Consider the following 17,989-nt stretch of genomic DNA (forward strand, 5'->3'; position numbering starts at 1 on the left):
CTGAACCTACTCCTCACTTGAACCATCTAACCCAATTGCCATTCCTTCACACCGCCACCGTTCAGACATCCACGTTACTGTCCCACCATTCATATAAGGATTCTCTCTGTACTTCTATCCAGACATTTGTCCAGGCAACCACACCTTCACTTCAACCGAGCAAGCAACACTTACTCCTTCTTCCATCCAAGAATTATCTAATTCATCTGTGAACGTATCCATCCATGGTACCAGTACACCAAGGATCTACCTATCCATTCTTCATCCATCCACCTATTCCTAAATTATTCCATCCATCCTTTCACTCCTTCACGTATCTGCCCATCCATTCAAACAAATACTCAAACAGCCACCATCTTATACGGGCAGCCAGCACTCCATCCATTCCCCATCGGTCCCTTCATACTTCAGCGCCACATTTCATGGATCCTTTCCTAAAAGAGGCACCCAGGAGCTCATCCCCTTGCCAGAGGAAATCAAGATCCCAGCACGGGCCATGTTTCACTTTCTATCTCCAGGAAACCCAGAGCCCACCGGGCCCCAATTCCTGCCCTCACCTGTGACGGCATCAGTGGAGATGGGGCCCAGCCGTTTCCGTCCCCACACCCCGTACAGGTTGAACTTGTAGCGGCGGGACGGCGACAGCCCGGGCACGGTCACGGAGCGCGACCCACCGTCCACGGGCACCACCTGCGGCTGGCCTTGTGCATCCTTGTACTGCACCGTGAAGGAGTCAAAGGAGCCCGCGGGGACGCTCCATTCCAGCTGGACGGAGTCGGGGCTGATGACGGATGCCGTCAGCTCACCCAGGCGTGGTGGGGAAGGTGCTTCTTCATGTGCTTGGGCTGCAGCAGCAATACAGAGAAAATAATTAACGATGAAGCATCCACACAAGCAATCCTCCATCCACGCAACAATCAAATGAACGTTCATCCAACCATCCGGTTGTGCTCTCAGCACAGATTTATCCCAGCACCATTCCATCCACACATCCCTCAAAGATTATCTATCATTTCCTCTTCAATTCTTCCTCCAGTCTTGCAGGCACTCATTCCTACAGACTTTCCATTCAACAGGAAAACATTTCCTTCTCAACCAAGATGACTGTAAGCAGGAGGAGCCATGAAATGTTTCTGGCCATAGGCCAAGCCCACTGCCAGCAGGACACGGATGCAACACACACCATCCTCACCTGTGACGGCATCAGTGGAGATGGGGCCCAGCCGTTTCCGTCCCCACACCCCGTACAGGTTGAACTTGTAGCGGCGGGACGGCGACAGCCCGGGCACGGTCACGGAGCGCGACCCACCGTCCACGGGCACCACCTGCGGCTGGCCTTGTGCATCCTTGTACTGCACCGTGAAGGAGTCAAAGGAGCCCGCGGGGACGCTCCATTCCAGCTGGACGGAGTCGGGGCTGACGACGGATGCCGTCAGCTCACCCAGGCGTGGTGGGGAAGGTGCTTCCTCCTGTGCTGGGGCTGCAGCTGCAATACAAAGTCCGTGTCCACCCATCCAGCTATCCACATCTTCAACAGCTTACCAACCATTCACCCAAACATCCACCTGTCCCGATTGAAAAGTTATCCACCCACCCAACAAACCGTCCATCCATATTTCCATCCATGCAACCAAATCCTCTCCACTGATCACTACCCCCTCCTCCTCTCATCCTGCTTGCTCCCATTCCTCCATACATTCCCACTCTCTGCACGGAACGTTTCCATTTCCTTTCAGATTCCAGTCACCAGCACAGCCCATCTCTGCTCATGCCACGCGCCAAGCTCAAGGCCCAGAGAGGTGCAGCATGTGGGGGCCCTCACCTGTGATGGTGTCAGTGGAGATGGGGCCCAGACGTGTCTGCCCCCACAGCCCATACAGGTTGAACTTGTAGGGGTGGGACGGCAGCAAACCAGACACGGTCACCGTGCGGGACCCACTGTCCAAGTGCAGCTCCTGCGGCTGGCCTTGCACGTCTATGTACTGCACGGTGAAGGAGTCAAAGGTGCCCTCGGGGACGCTCCATTCCAGTTGGACGGAGTTGGGGCTGACATGGGATGCTGTCAGTTCTCCAAGGCGTGGCTGGGGTGGTGGTTGCTCCTCCACCTCTTCTGCAGCTGCAATACAGAAGACACAGTGCAGGATACAAGCACTGATGATCCTGCCCATCAGTCATATCCAACCATCCAACCACCCTCTCTCTGTTCCCTTTTTCCATCCGTTCTGAACCTACTCCTCACTTGAACCATCTAACCCAATTGCCATTCCTTCACACCGCCACCGTTCAGACATCCACGTTACTGTCCCACCATTCATATAAGGATTCTCTCTGTACTTCTATCCAGACATTTGTCCAGGCAACCACACCTTCACTTCAACCGAGCAAGCAACACTTACTCCTTCTTCCATCCAAGAATTATCTAATTCATCTGTGAACGTATCCATCCATGGTACCAGTACACCAAGGATCTACCTATCCATTCTTCATCCATCCACCTATTCCTAAATTATTCCATCCATCCTTTCACTCCTTCACGTATCTGCCCATCCATTCAAACAAATACTCAAACAGCCACCATCTTATACGGGCAGCCAGCACTCCATCCATTCCCCATCGGTCCCTTCATACTTCAGCGCCACATTTCATGGATCCTTTCCTAAAAGAGGCACCCAGGAGCTCATCCCCTTGCCAGAGGAAATCAAGATCCCAGCACGGGCCATGTTTCACTTTCTATCTCCAGGAAACCCAGAGCCCACCGGGCCCCAATTCCTGCCCTCACCTGTGACGGCATCAGTGGAGATGGGGCCCAGCCGTTTCCGTCCCCACACCCCGTACAGGTTGAACTTGTAGCGGCGGGACGGCGACAGCCCGGGCACGGTCACGGAGCGCGACCCACCGTCCACGGGCACCACCTGCGGCTGGCCTTGTGCATCCTTGTACTGCACCGTGAAGGAGTCAAAGGAGCCCGCGGGGACGCTCCATTCCAGCTGGACGGAGTCGGGGCTGACGACGGATGCCGTCAGCTCACCCAGGCGTGGTGGGGAAGGTGCTTCCTCCTGTGCTGGGGCTGCAGCAGCAATACAGAGAAAATAATTAACGATGAAGCATCCACACAAGCAATCCTCCATCCACGCAACAATCAAATGAACGTTCATCCAACCATCCGGTTGTGCTCTCAGCACAGATTTATCCCAGCACCATTCCATCCACACATCCCTCAAAGATTATCTATCATTTCCTCTTCAATTCTTCCTCCAGTCTTGCAGGCACTCATTCCTACAGACTTTCCATTCAACAGGAAAACATTTCCTTCTCAACCAAGATGACTGTAAGCAGGAGGAGCCATGAAATGTTTCTGGCCATAGGCCAAGCCCACTGCCAGCAGGACACGGATGCAACACACACCATCCTCACCTGTGACGGCATCAGTGGAGATGGGGCCCAGCCGTTTCCGTCCCCACACCCCGTACAGGTTGAACTTGTAGCGGCGGGACGGCGACAGCCCGGGCACGGTCACGGAGCGCGACCCACCGTCCACGGGCACCACCTGCGGCTGGCCTTGTGCATCCTTGTACTGCACCGTGAAGGAGTCAAAGGAGCCCGCGGGGACGCTCCATTCCAGCTGGACGGAGTCGGGGCTGACGACGGATGCCGTCAGCTCACCCAGGCGTGGTGGGGAAGGTGCTTCCTCCTGTGCTGGGGCTGCAGCTGCAATACAAAGTCCGTGTCCACCCATCCAGCTATCCACATCTTCAACAGCTTACCAACCATTCACCCAAACATCCACCTGTCCCGATTGAAAAGTTATCCACCCACCCAACAAACCGTCCATCCATATTTCCATCCATGCAACCAAATCCTCTCCACTGATCACTACCCCCTCCTCCTCTCATCCTGCTTGCTCCCATTCCTCCATACATTCCCACTCTCTGCACGGAACGTTTCCATTTCCTTTCAGATTCCAGTCACCAGCACAGCCCATCTCTGCTCATGCCACGCGCCAAGCTCAAGGCCCAGAGAGGTGCAGCATGTGGGGGCCCTCACCTGTGATGGTGTCAGTGGAGATGGGGCCCAGACGTGTCTGCCCCCACAGCCCATACAGGTTGAACTTGTAGGGGTGGGACGGCAGCAAACCAGACACGGTCACCGTGCGGGACCCACTGTCCAAGTGCAGCTCCTGCGGCTGGCCTTGCACGTCTATGTACTGCACGGTGAAGGAGTCAAAGGTGCCCTCGGGGACGCTCCATTCCAGTTGGACGGAGTTGGGGCTGACATGGGATGCTGTCAGTTCTCCAAGGCGTGGCTGGGGTGGTGGTTGCTCCTCCACCTCTTCTGCAGCTGCAATACAGAAGACACAGTGCAGGATACAAGCACTGATGATCCTGCCCATCAGTCATATCCAACCATCCAACCACCCTCTCTCTGTTCCCTTTTTCCATCCGTTCTGAACCTACTCCTCACTTGAACCATCTAACCCAATTGCCATTCCTTCACACCGCCACCGTTCAGACATCCACGTTACTGTCCCACCATTCATATAAGGATTCTCTCTGTACTTCTATCCAGACATTTGTCCAGGCAACCACACCTTCACTTCAACCGAGCAAGCAACACTTACTCCTTCTTCCATCCAAGAATTATCTAATTCATCTGTGAACGTATCCATCCATGGTACCAGTACACCAAGGATCTACCTATCCATTCTTCATCCATCCACCTATTCCTAAATTATTCCATCCATCCTTTCACTCCTTCACGTATCTGCCCATCCATTCAAACAAATACTCAAACAGCCACCATCTTATACGGGCAGCCAGCACTCCATCCATTCCCCATCGGTCCCTTCATACTTCAGCGCCACATTTCATGGATCCTTTCCTAAAAGAGGCACCCAGGAGCTCATCCCCTTGCCAGAGGAAGTCAAGATCCCAGCACGGGCCATGTTTCACTTTCTATCTCCAGGAAACCCAGAGCCCACCGGGCCCCAATTCCTGCCCTCACCTGTGACGGCATCAGTGGAGATGGGGCCCAGCCGTTTCCGTCCCCACACCCCGTACAGGTTGAACTTGTAGCGGCGGGACGGCGACAGCCCGGGCACGGTCACGGAGCGCGACCCACCGTCCACGGGCACCACCTGCGGCTGGCCTTGTGCATCCTTGTACTGCACCGTGAAGGAGTCAAAGGAGCCCGCGGGGACGCTCCATTCCAGCTGGACGGAGTCGGGGCTGACGACGGATGCCGTCAGCTCACCCAGGCGTGGTGGGGAAGGTGCTTCCTCCTGTGCTGGGGCTGCAGCTGCAATACAAAGTCCGTGTCCACCCATCCAACTATCCACATCTTCAACAGCTTACCAACCATTCACCCAAACATCCACCTGTCCCGATTGAAAAGTTATCCACCCACCCAACAAACCGTCCATCCATATTTCCATCCATGCAACCAAATCCTCTCCACTGATCACTACCCCCTCCTCCTCTCATCCTGCTTGCTCCCATTCCTCCATACATTCCCACTCTCTGCACGGAACGTTTCCATTTCCTTTCAGATTCCAGTCACCAGCACAGCCCATCTCTGCTCATGCCACGCGCCAAGCTCAAGGCCCAGAGAGGTGCAGCATGTGGGGGCCCTCACCTGTGATGGTGTCAGTGGAGATGGGGCCCAGACGTGTCTGCCCCCACAGCCCATACAGGTTGAACTTGTAGGGGTGGGACGGCAGCAAACCAGACACGGTCACCGTGCGGGACCCACTGTCCAAGTGCAGCTCCTGCGGCTGGCCTTGCACGTCTATGTACTGCACGGTGAAGGAGTCAAAGGTGCCCTCGGGGACGCTCCATTCCAGTTGGACGGAGTTGGGGCTGACATGGGATGCTGTCAGTTCTCCAAGGCGTGGCTGGGGTGGTGGTTGCTCCTCCACCTCTTCTGCAGCTGCAATACAGAAGACACAGTGCAGGATACAAGCACTGATGATCCTGCCCATCAGTCATATCCAACCATCCAACCACCCTCTCTCTGTTCCCTTTTTCCATCCGTTCTGAACCTACTCCTCACTTGAACCATCTAACCCAATTGCCATTCCTTCACACCGCCACCGTTCAGACATCCACGTTACTGTCCCACCATTCATATAAGGATTCTCTCTGTACTTCTATCCAGACATTTGTCCAGGCAACCACACCTTCACTTCAACCGAGCAAGCAACACTTACTCCTTCTTCCATCCAAGAATTATCTAATTCATCTGTGAACGTATCCATCCATGGTACCAGTACACCAAGGATCTACCTATCCATTCTTCATCCATCCACCTATTCCTAAATTATTCCATCCATCCTTTCACTCCTTCACGTATCTGCCCATCCATTCAAACAAATACTCAAACAGCCACCATCTTATACGGGCAGCCAGCACTCCATCCATTCCCCATCGGTCCCTTCATACTTCAGCGCCACATTTCATGGATCCTTTCCTAAAAGAGGCACCCAGGAGCTCATCCCCTTGCCAGAGGAAATCAAGATCCCAGCACGGGCCATGTTTCACTTTCTATCTCCAGGAAACCCAGAGCCCACCGGGCCCCAATTCCTGCCCTCACCTGTGACGGCATCAGTGGAGATGGGGCCCAGCCGTTTCCGTCCCCACACCCCGTACAGGTTGAACTTGTAGCGGCGGGACGGCGACAGCCCGGGCATGGTCACGGAGCGCGACCCACCGTCCACGGGCACCACCTGCGGCTGGCCTTGTGCATCCTTGTACTGCACCGTGAAGGAGTCAAAGGAGCCCGCGGGGACGCTCCATTCCAGCTGGACGGAGTCGGGGCTGATGACGGATGCCGTCAGCTCACCCAGGCGTGGTGGGGAAGGTGCTTCCTCCTGTGCTGGGGCTGCAGCAGCAATACAGAGAAAATAATTAACGATGAAGCATCCACACAAGCAATCCTCCATCCACGCAACAATCAAATGAACGTTCATCCAACCATCCTGTTGTGCTCTCAGCACAGATTTATCCCAGCACCATTCCATCCACACATCCCTCAAAGATTATCTATCATTTCCTCTTCAATTCTTCCTCCAGTCTTGCAGGCACTCATTCCTACAGACTTTCCATTCAACAGGAAAACATTTCCTTCTCAACCAAGATGACTGTAAGCAGGAGGAGCCATGAAATGTTTCTGGCCATAGGCCAAGCCCACTGCCAGCAGGACACGGATGCAACACACACCATCCTCACCTGTGACGGCATCAGTGGAGATGGGGCCCAGCCGTTTCCGTCCCCACACCCCGTACAGGTTGAACTTGTAGCGGCGGGACGGCGACAGCCCGGGCACGGTCACGGAACGCGACCCACCGTCCACGGGCACCACCTGCGGCTGGCCTTGTGCATCCTTGTACTGCACCGTGAAGGAGTCAAAGGAGCCCGCGGGGACGCTCCATTCCAGCTGGACGGAGTCGGGGCTGACGACGGATGCCGTCAGCTCACCCAGGCGTGGTGGGGAAGGTGCTTCCTCCTGTACTGGAGCTGCAGCTGCAATGCAGAGGTAGTAATTCATTGCAAAAACCACCACGCGGTCAACCCTCCATCTATTCAACCACCGAACCAACATCCATTCCACCATACAGCTGTGCTCAGAGTACAGGTCTACTCAAGATCTGTCTCATCCATCCTTCCGTCCATCCAGAACGCAACAGTTATCAGCCATTCCCACCTCCATGCCTCCTCCAATCTTGCAGGCACCCACCCCTACAGTCTTTCCAAACCATTAGCAAGGAAATGCTTCCTTCTCAAGCATGATGAATGTAAGCAGGAGGAGCCATGATAGGTTCCGGCTAAAGGCCAAGCCCACTGCCAGCAGGACATGGATGCAACACACACCATCCTCACCTGTGATGGCATCAGTGGAGATGGGGCCCAGCCGTTTCCGTCCCCACACCCCGTACAGGTTGAACTTGTAGCGGCGGGACGGCGACAGCCCGGGCACGGTCACGGAGCGTGACCCACCGTCCATGGGCACCACCTGCGGCTGGCCTTGTGCATCCTTGTACTGCACCGTGAAGGAGTCAAAGGAGCCCGCGGGGACGCTCCATTCCAGCTGGACGGAGTCGGGGCTGACGACGGATGCCGTCAGCTCACCCAGGCGTGGCTGTGATGGTGATTCTTGTTTTGGTTTTGCTGAAGCTTTAAGGGGAGCAAGATAATACACATAGAAATCAGGTATCCTTTTAGCTATGCACTCATTTTTACAATTGTTTATCTAGCTGTATGCGCATCCATCTGTCTATAGCCACCCACTCAGCTCAGAAAGCCATATATATTTCTTTCTGATTCTCCATATTTCACATCCATTCTCATCTCCTTTATTATCTTTTTTTGCGTGCTAATCAAGACTGTCATACATCCACTGTTGTGTTTTTTTGTCCATTCGTTCACCCACCCATTTTCTCCACTCATCTAAAAATCCATTTTTGCACCCATTCAGTCCCCACCATCTCTCCCACCAATCCATCTACCTACAACAAATCCATGGGCCACTCACACCCTCAGCCAGCTCTCCATCCTTTCAGCTCTCCAGCCCTCAGACCCTGCAAACAGTCATACACAGCACCAAATCAAGGGCCAAGATTTGTTCCCTTCTCTCCCAAGTTCGAAGTTCCCATGAAGTGATCCAAATGGGGGCGTGGATGGGGCTCACAGTAGCCTCACCTGTGACAGCATCAGTGGAGATGAAGCCAATGCGCTTCCGCCCCCACACCCCGTACAGGTTGAATTTGTAGCGGCGGGATGGCGACAGCCCGGGCACGGTCACCGTGCGTGACCCACCATCCACAGCAAGTGCCTGTGGCTGGCCTTGTGCATCCTTGTACTGCACTGTGAAGGAGTCAAAGGTGCCCTCAAGGACACTCCATTGCAGCTGGATGGAGCTAGGAGTCACATGGGAGACTGTGAGCATGCCTAGGTGGGGCCGCTGTGGTGATTCCTCCTCTGATGTTGATGCAACAGTCATGTCAAGATGCAAGGTATAAGTATCTATGCACCCATCTACCCTGCACTCAACCTTCAGTCTGTCCTTCCATTCATCCCTTTATCCCCTCCTCCATCCACTCATCTCACCACCCAAACATCCAACCACATCAACCTGGATACCAAGTGCTTGTGAACACCTGAGTTATCCCATTGCCACCACTGCCATCATCTGGGGTTTTACCTGCTTTGGCCATGGCCCCTTGGGGCTCAGTCCTCTCCATCTCATACAGGTTCTCCCATTCTGGTGGAAGCTCACTGGTGTCACCCAGCCCTGCAACTCGAAGAGCAGCATGGGGTTATAGAATGCCACCAACCAAAGCTGTCCACATTCCCATCCCCATCCCTGTCACCTACCTGCAGTCACCAGGGAAGTGTAGGACTTGGAGACATGTCCCCGCACCACACCATGCACCTCCACCCGGTATGTGGCTCCTGGCACCAGCCCTGATACCCGGGCCACTGTGGTGTCCCCTGGCACCCTCATCTCCCCCTCATCCCCCTCCGGCTCCTCCAGCAGCCGGTAGCGGATCACTATGGTCTCTGCATGACCCCGCAACCCATCCAAATCCACCAGGGCCTCACCAGCAGCTCCTGGCAACACCTGGGGTTTGGGGTGGGGGTTCTGCTGGAGGTGGCGGAGGAATTGATGACGCAGTGAGGCCGGGCTGCGGCGAAGCAGGTAGGAGAGGATGGCACGGGCCACTGCAGGCACTGTCTGGTTGTCTCGGAGTGGGAAATCCGTGGCCCGGAGATGGCTTTCTAGGCGCTGCAGCAAGGATCCATTGTAGGAAGATAGCTTGACCCCCAGCTCATGCAGGGATGGGACATTCGGGAGCACTGGGGACACAGGGGATGCTGGGGATAGTGGGGACTGTGGGGATGCTGGGGACCATGGAGATGTAGGTGACCTCGGGGACACTGAGGACTCTAGAGACCACGGGGATTCCAGGGAAGTTGGTGCTGCTGAGGACTCCGGTGACACTGGGGACCTCAGGGATGCTGGTGACCCCAAGGACCCCAGTGATGCCGGTGACAATGGGGACCGTGGGGATGCTGGAGACCCTCGGGCTGATGGTGATGCTGGGGCCACTGGAGATGCCAGAAATGTAGGGGTCCCCCGTGGCCCCCCATGGGTGGGCAGAGACTGGGCAAGCACTGTGAAAACAGAAGGGATCCAGGTCACTAGCCTGACCCCAAAATCCCTCATCTTCCACAGCCCAGGGACACAGGGATGGATGGACACAGGAACAACACAGATACCTAAGGACAGACTGTGGACATTGGGGAATCATAGGGAATGCCTGGAGACATCCAGACTCATGGGGGCAGACAGATAAGGACAGAGGGACGCACAGGGAAGAAGCATCAGGACATGTGGAGACACGTGGACCCACGGGGATGCATGGGGATAGGCTGGGGTCACACGGACCTGAAGGGACACAAGGCCCCAAGTGAACAGATGAGCCCATGGGACACACAGCCCCATGGGGATAGATGCAGATGGACAGGCCCAGGGATACATACGGACCCACAGGGACAGACTGCTGACACACAGACCTCTGCAAGACAGACAGATGCATGTGGACCCGCAGAGCCATGGGAACAATAAAGACACATGGGGACAGACAGAGGCTGCAACCACCACCCATCTCCACTCCCATTCCAATACCCATCCCTGCCCCATCTTCACTTCCATGCTTGTCCCCACCTCAACCATCTCTGTCCCCACCTCAAACCACATGCCCATGATGTCCCCACCCTGTGCTTGCATTATTCCTGTCCCCATGCCTGTCCTTACACTATGCTCATTCCCATCTCTGTGCTGAATGCTGTCCCCATACATGTTGCCCCCTCGCACTGTTATCCCTGCCCTCATTCTTGTGCCCATGCCACCCCATGCCCCTTCTGTCCCCCTTGCTGTCCCCATGCCACTTCCATACCCCTGCTGTCCCCATGCCTCCCTATGACCCTTCTGTCCCCATGCCTGTCCCACAGCAGGTGGCACATACAGGTGCGGACACGCAAGGTGCCCGGCGCCCCGAGGTGCTGCTCCCGCTGGGCCTGGATGAAGATCTCGAAAGCTTGTCCAGGTGTCAGCCCTGTCACCTCAAAGGTGACAGCAGAGCTAGGCAACTCGTGGGTGGTCAGTGCTGCTGGTTCATCCTGGGGACAAAGGACACATCAAAGACACACTGAAGATGCCATGTGGGACCTCTTCCTGAACGAGGCAGGCGGCCACAGTCAATGGCTTCTCCTAGAGCTGGGAGATGTCTCGGGGACACAGTGGGGACACATCACTGCCCCATGCTGGGCAGCAGAAGAGTGGCCACAGCTGTGACAGAGGATGTGCTGGGGACAAGCAGCAGATAGGTGACACCATCACGACTAATCCTCAGCACAAGGGACACAATGAGGAGATGTCAGCACTCCTGAGCCATGCTGCAATGGTGTGAACTGGCCTCTGTCATGTTCTGAAGACAATAGGCACATTGGAGACATGTTGGGGACACAATGAAGACACTTTAGAGATGCCTCCAAATGGGGCAGAAGTCAATAACCATGGACACAGCTCATCCTGGGGACAAGTTTCACACTGTGGACACATTGGAGCCACCACACTGGGACATCACTGTGCTGAGGATGTGTCCTCATTCCCATCCCCATCTCCAGCTCACCATGGGGATGACTGCCACCTCATAGCCATCCACGGGCTTGGCTGGCCGCGGCCAGGTCACACGGAAGGACGTCTGGTTGCGCGCAGCCAGGCGCAGTGTCACTGAGGGGATCTCTGCAGGGAAAGAGCCCAGATGGGAGGTGGCCCCACAGGAACATTTCTGAGCCCTGCAGGATGAGGCAGCCACAGCATGGGGACACCTTCAGAACAACACAGGACAACGGATCAAAGGGATAAGACAATATGGGGAAATGGAGGGAGTTTCCAAGGAACAAGGGTGCCCAAGCCATGAAGACACCAGGATATGGGGAATCCATTGAGTGGGGACACAACAGGACGGGAGACCCAGGGGATGGGACACTGAGGGATTTTCCAAGGAACAAAAGCGCCCAAGCCATGGGAACACCGGATGCTCAGGGCACTGGAGGGATCTGGGACAACTGAAAGCCATGGGATGGTGACACTGGGAGAGCACTGAAGGACAGCAGAGGAAACTGGGGGACAGACAAGGATACTTGGAGGTGGCATCAGGACCAGATGCCAAGGGAGCAGTGGGCTTGGGGACATACAGGACATACCAAGGGTGCAGTGGGGCCCACCACGGCCAGGGGGGCAGACGGGGGTCGCACAGAATGGTCCCGTGAAGCCCTCAAAGCAGTGGCAGCGGCCAGCTCGGCAACGTCCCTGGTCACTGCAGTCGAAGGGACAGCGGGGTGCGGGACACGGGAGACCATCCCCGGCCTCCCCCATACGGCACCCACAGCAGCCCCCCGCCCCAGGGGTGTCACACAGCCTCCGTGCTGCTGTGCTCCCTGTGGGGTTGAGCAGGGTCCCTGTGAGCCACACACCTCCCTTTGACTTCTCCATGTCTCCCCATATGTCCCTCACACACCCCCACAGGTCACTATGTCTCACATGCACCCGTGTCCTCCATGTCCCAATGTCCTCCCCATGTCCCCACACCCCCATGTCCTACACTGTTCCCTTGTCCACATCACCCATGTTCCCCTGTTACTCCCTATCATCCTACATTCCACATTTCCCTGCATCCCCTCATCCCCATGTCCCCCCATCCACATTCCCTACATAGCTCCCACATCCCTATCCCCATGCTCCCTACCGCATCCCTCATGTCCCCACTGATCCCCCACATCTCTCAAACACCCCCATTCATCCCGTATCTCCAAAGTCTTCCCATATCTCCCATTCTCCCCAACACATCCCCCATATCTCTGATCCCCACACCCTCCATGTCCCCATCTGCCCCCTCCCTGCCCCCATACCGGTGCCGGCCTGGGGCCCCAGGCTGTCCCCGCACTGTCCTTGCAGTGCCCGCACTTCTCCCTCCAGTGCCCGCAGCCGTCCCAGCACTGCCTCCAGCACCTCTGCCCCACAGGAGAGCTCCGGCGGGACAGGGGGAGGACCGGGGGATGTTCCCGCATTCCCTTGTGCTCTCCGAAGTGCCAGCGCCAGCAGCAGCAGCGGCAGCCCCGGGGTCATGATCCTGCAGGGAGGGGACGGATGCCAGAGGCACAGGGACCTCTCAGGGGACACGGGGACACACACAGGTCTTGGACACCGTGGGGTTGCACCCAGCTCCCATCCGTGGCGTCACTCCCCCCCTTCTTCCCTCCCTGCCTCCCCCCCCCAGACTGCAAGGGCCCCATAGAGAGCTGGGGCTGTGGGGTGGCCCCAGTGCTGCCAGGTACACCCCAGTGATCCCAGTTCCCACCAACTCCAGTAGCTTCACACACCACCCTTCAGAGTATATGAACTCCAGTAACCATCAATAACCCTGCCCAGCAACACCAGTACCACAGGGAACACAAATAACGTCAGGAATTCCAATAACACCACAGCACAGTAATTCTACTGACACCACCACCACCACTAACACCAGTCAGACTGACAACATCAGCAATGCTGGCAACACCAGCAATGTTGGCAGCATGCCAATTTCTCCAGTAATTCCAGTGACACCAGTAACATCAGTAACTCCAGTAATGCCAGCAGCACCAGAAAGTCAAATCCTCCAGCAATTTCAATAATTCCAGCCACTGCAGCAGCACCAGTAACCCCAGCAACCCCAATAACTCCAGCAATCCCACCAGCTCCACTAACTCTAATAACTCCGGTAACTTCAGCAGCTCCAGCAGCACCAGTAGCACCAGCCAGCTCTTCCAGTAATCCCAGCAGCCCCGTAACGCAATGATGCTGCAGCTCCATCCCCACCCTTCCTTCCCTCCCATCTCCTCCCGTACTTTCCCAGTGCTGGAGCTGCTCCCGGGGGTCAGGATGTGACCTGTGGGTGGGCCTGGAACTGGACCAGATGGGTTCAGGTGAGCCCAGCTGCACCCGGTTGGGTCTGGCTGGTTTGGTTCAACCCAGTTTGGCTCAGCTCAGCTCAGACCAGTTCTGCTCACCTCGGCCCTGTTCGGCCCAATTGGGTTCTGTTAGGTTCTGCTGGGCCAGGCCCGGCTCGGCAGCAGCAGCGCAGCACTGAGGGCTCCGGGGCGGCTCCAGCCCTTTCATAGCCCCGGGCCGGGCGCAGGGCCAGCGCTGAGCTCATGGCGTGGCCACGGCACCTGTGGGCTGCACAGCAGGCAGCTCCAGGACACAGCGGCCAGCAGCAGAGCAGAATGTGGCCGAGGAGGGGCATGATGTTCTCACATTGGCCACATGCTGAGCATCGGGGGATGTAGGGACCACCTCCCCATGGAGTGAAGGAAAGCAGACCCCCCCCTCCCTACAGGGCCCTCCACCCTGGGCTGAGCGGGACCGGGCGGACCCAGAGGGGGCCACGATGTGTTTACAGGCGGCGGTCGCTGCGGCAACCAAACATCTGGGCGGCGCAGCCAGATGTGGGGTCCAGCTGCCATAGCAGAGCAGTGACACAACGCGTGGGGGAATGCGGGGGGGGCTGCAGCCCGGAGCACTCCCAGTGACCCAGCACTGCCTGTCCTGGTGATTCCAGTGCTCCCAGTAACACAGCATGGCCCATCCCAGTGCTCCCAGTATCTTAGTGCCACCTGTCCTAATGGTACCAGTACCTGAGCACTGCCTACACCAGTGATCCCAGTAACACAGCACAGCCACAGCTAGTGCCCCCAGGAATCCCAGCTCTGCCTGCCCCACAGCTTCCAGCATTCCCTGCCACCTGTCCTGAGGTTCTCAGCAACCACAGTGACACCTGTTTCAATAGTCCCAGTGCTCCCATTAAGTCGGTGCCACCTGCCCCACAGCTCCCAGTAACCACAGCGCTGTTTGCTCCATATCCCCCAGTGCTCCCAGTAAGAACAGAACCCACTACAATTTTGGGGTAGACTCACTATGGGCTTGGCTGTGGGGCCAGGCTATGAAACTATGCTGCAGGGGCTTGCTATGGGGCAGAGCCTTGAGGCTATGCAGCTGTGCCATGGGGCCATGCTGCGTGACAGTGCCATATGGGGCCATAGGGCTGAGCCACAGACAGGGCCGGGTGGGGCCATGACTCAGCCTGGCCCTGCACTCCCCCCCACCCCTGGCCCCGCTTCCCCCCCTCCCGTTTCCTCCCCCCTCCCGGGCTGTTGTTGTTGCTGCGGGACACGGGGTGAGGAGTGCAGGCTCGGCAGGGATCCACTGCGTGGGGGTTGGAGGCACCCAGACCCCCATGGGACAGTAGGATGGGGAAGTGTGAGATGGGGTCCCTGGGCGTTGGGCCCCCCAGTGTAGGAGTTACAGTGCAGAGCTGAGGAAGGGAGGAGGCGGATGCTTGGGGTCCCCAGGGCCTCGGGGGGAGGGGCAGAGCCCACGGGGTGGGAGAAACAGCCGCCAGGGTTCACTGGCTCGTGATCGTGTTTTGCTCTTTGCCTCCGGCTGGGTGGATCCAACCCGGGGGGGGCTGCGGGATACATGTGAGGCTGAGACATGGGACACGTGTAGGGCTGAAGAGCACGCGTGGGGCTGGGGGGGAGGGGTGCGTGGTGTGCATAACAAGGATGGTCAGGAGGTGACCCTAAACGTGGCCCCACAGCTCTCTCCCTCCATGCCCTGCTGACCCCAACACAGCAGCGCACAGAGCCCTTTGATGCCACAGGGAACACGTAGGGCCATAAGGGGCAGGAGAGAAGCAGGTGACACAGCAAACCAGCAGGAGCCGCACTGTCCTGAACTGACCCTGCAACATCCATACCACCTGCTCTCCCCATCTCATGCCCCCATCCTGTCCCTGTCCTCTTTTCTAATCCCCACAGGTCCTCTAGTGGGGTAGCAAATTTCTAGGCTGAAGCAAACAAGGGCAAGCCCAAACAAAGCAGCTGCAGACACAGAAATGAAGGAAGAAAAATAGCTCACTTCCAAAAGGTCTCAGGTAGGCAGAGTTCTCCAGCAAAATAGCTTCCCCTCCACTGCCAGCCCTTAAATGAGGACTGGGAAGAGGTGGATCCTGGCTCCATCCCTCCCAGGCACTCAGGTGCATTGCATACACCTGAGTTCCCCTGGTTAGCCCCACCTTCCCACCCTCCCAGTGACTGAGGTGCTCAATCACTCCTTCAAGCCCTGACTTAGCACTGTCGTTACACACCGTGACATCCCAATGACAGAATGGTGACACCTCAAGCTACCCTGGGTGCCCCTCATATGCCCTGGGGGCACCCCTGTGTGTGGTGGTGACATCCTGGGCATCCTTCAGGACACCTCTGGGACCCCAACATCCTTCAGCTCTCCCAATTCCTCCACAAGACCCACACAGACAGCCATTACCTCTGCTAAGACACAGTTATGGGTGGGAGGAGTTGAAAGGAATGTGTTGTTTTAAGCTGTCAGATAAGGAGTCAAAGGGAAAATGGAACAGCTACATCACTTGGCTCAGGAGGTGAAGCAGAACAGCCGGGCTGAATGCTGACCGCACTGAAACGACTGTGCTGTTTGTATTTTTGCCTATTATGACAATTGTGTGGTGGTTTCTGGGATTCCGGAAAATTATGTCAGAGGTCCCAACGCGTCACAGTGATGAAAAGCAGCAGCAGGGAATTGTTCCTTGAACTGACAAATGTGCAGAAATATGAGGAGAAATTCCATAGGGGGAAACTTGTGGTTGGCCACAGCAGTGACAGTGCAGCAATACAAGGACAAGAGTGTAAATACCAGAACACAAGTATGCGTAACAACACCACAGAAAGGAAGTGAGACTTAATTACATAAGCCTAATTAGTGTGATAGAACACACACTGCTTTGTGAAATCCTGCACGATACTGCAGGACAGCTTTCTGCTAATGATCTGTCATCTGGCTTTGCACACCAAGGAAATGACATAAGGAAGAGCAACCAGGGAGAAATTCTCAAAGCAATGCCTGTTTCTCAACATTTATGCAGCTCTGGGTGTGCTTGCTTTGTGCATTACTGCCTGGCACCTCATCCCTGCACTTGGAATAATGCAGGACCTGACTCAGTATGTTCCAGGTTTATGTCACTGAGACTTGTTGAGGGACAATAAAGGGTTAAACACTACAGGCTGGCCCTAAAAAGGCCCGTGGGGGAGGAGGAGTGGTCCCAGCAAAATCCATGCAGCCCCCTTTTATCTACAGGGGATGGGATGGATGTTCAACTGAAGGACTGGGTGCTGAGGGCATCTGTTTAAAACACCGAAACATGAAATATTTCTCACAGCAAATCATAATTGTGGAGCAAGTGATCAGCACGCATTTTTCACCTGGGAGCCAGAAATTGGTTTTGGCAGTTTGGAACACAATGTTTTATTCGGTTTGCGTGGGATATCCTAGCTGAATTGCTTGTTGTGTTAATCATTAAAACGTGTGCTTCTGTATTTAAAACATTTTGCCGAATATCTTTAAGGTCTAATTGGAATTAATATGAGCTGTTATTATTCAGCAGCAGTTTTCCACAGGTTAGTGGTCAGTCCTGACTCCAAGAATGCCCGGGGCAACTCCTTTCCTTTACTCTGCTTTCAGGGGTTTGTCCTCAGATTAACTTCCCTTTGCTTTCATTTCTGTTCCCTGTTCCTGTTTAATTCTGACACCAATTTCTCTTGGTCCTTCCAAACTTCTGAGCCTGCTCCTTCCTGGGGAGGGACATGCTGTATTTTTGTAGCAGTTTATCTGTGACAATCCTGTCTGTGACACCATTTATATTTTTCTGTTGGGTAACATCTGCTGATCCCCAGGCCTATGGCTTTGGAGCTGGGGGGGACATCAGCAGAGAGCAAAAATGGCTGTCTTTGGTCTTGATACTTTTTGTCAGTCAACAGCATCATAGGAATTGGGTGGGAGATACGAAGTTGAGTGCTGTTGTCAGAGATCTCCA

General features: G+C 55.7%; 1 protein-coding gene across 1 annotated transcript in view; it reads right to left on the reverse strand.

Annotated features, from left to right (window-relative positions):
- The window catches only part of TNXB (tenascin XB), a 26,230-nt gene extending 11,992 nt beyond the window's left edge, over positions 1–14,238 (reverse strand). Inside the window, exons 1-19 of the mRNA XM_090129217.1 lie at positions 14,112–14,238; positions 12,972–13,192; positions 12,267–12,500; positions 11,690–11,802; positions 11,024–11,177; positions 9,369–10,169; positions 9,196–9,285; positions 8,694–8,981; positions 7,875–8,168; positions 7,224–7,517; positions 6,589–6,876; positions 5,632–5,925; positions 5,002–5,295; positions 4,045–4,338; positions 3,415–3,708; positions 2,780–3,067; positions 1,823–2,116; positions 1,193–1,486; positions 558–845 (exon numbers count right to left, since the gene is read on the reverse strand). Of these exons, the coding sequence (XP_089985343.1) occupies positions 558–845; positions 1,193–1,486; positions 1,823–2,116; positions 2,780–3,067; positions 3,415–3,708; positions 4,045–4,338; positions 5,002–5,295; positions 5,632–5,925; positions 6,589–6,876; positions 7,224–7,517; positions 7,875–8,168; positions 8,694–8,981; positions 9,196–9,285; positions 9,369–10,169; positions 11,024–11,177; positions 11,690–11,802; positions 12,267–12,500; positions 12,972–13,188 (5,113 nt within the window). The 5' untranslated portion in view covers positions 13,189–13,192; positions 14,112–14,238. The remainder of the gene's footprint in view (positions 1–557; positions 846–1,192; positions 1,487–1,822; positions 2,117–2,779; positions 3,068–3,414; positions 3,709–4,044; positions 4,339–5,001; positions 5,296–5,631; positions 5,926–6,588; positions 6,877–7,223; positions 7,518–7,874; positions 8,169–8,693; positions 8,982–9,195; positions 9,286–9,368; positions 10,170–11,023; positions 11,178–11,689; positions 11,803–12,266; positions 12,501–12,971; positions 13,193–14,111) is intronic.
- Positions 14,239–17,989: the final 3,751 nt, after the last annotated feature.

This window comes from Phasianus colchicus, chromosome 35 (assembly GCF_987193195.1).
Source record: "Phasianus colchicus chromosome 35, bPhaCol1.hap1.1, whole genome shotgun sequence".
NCBI lineage: Eukaryota > Metazoa > Chordata > Aves > Galliformes > Phasianidae > Phasianus > Phasianus colchicus.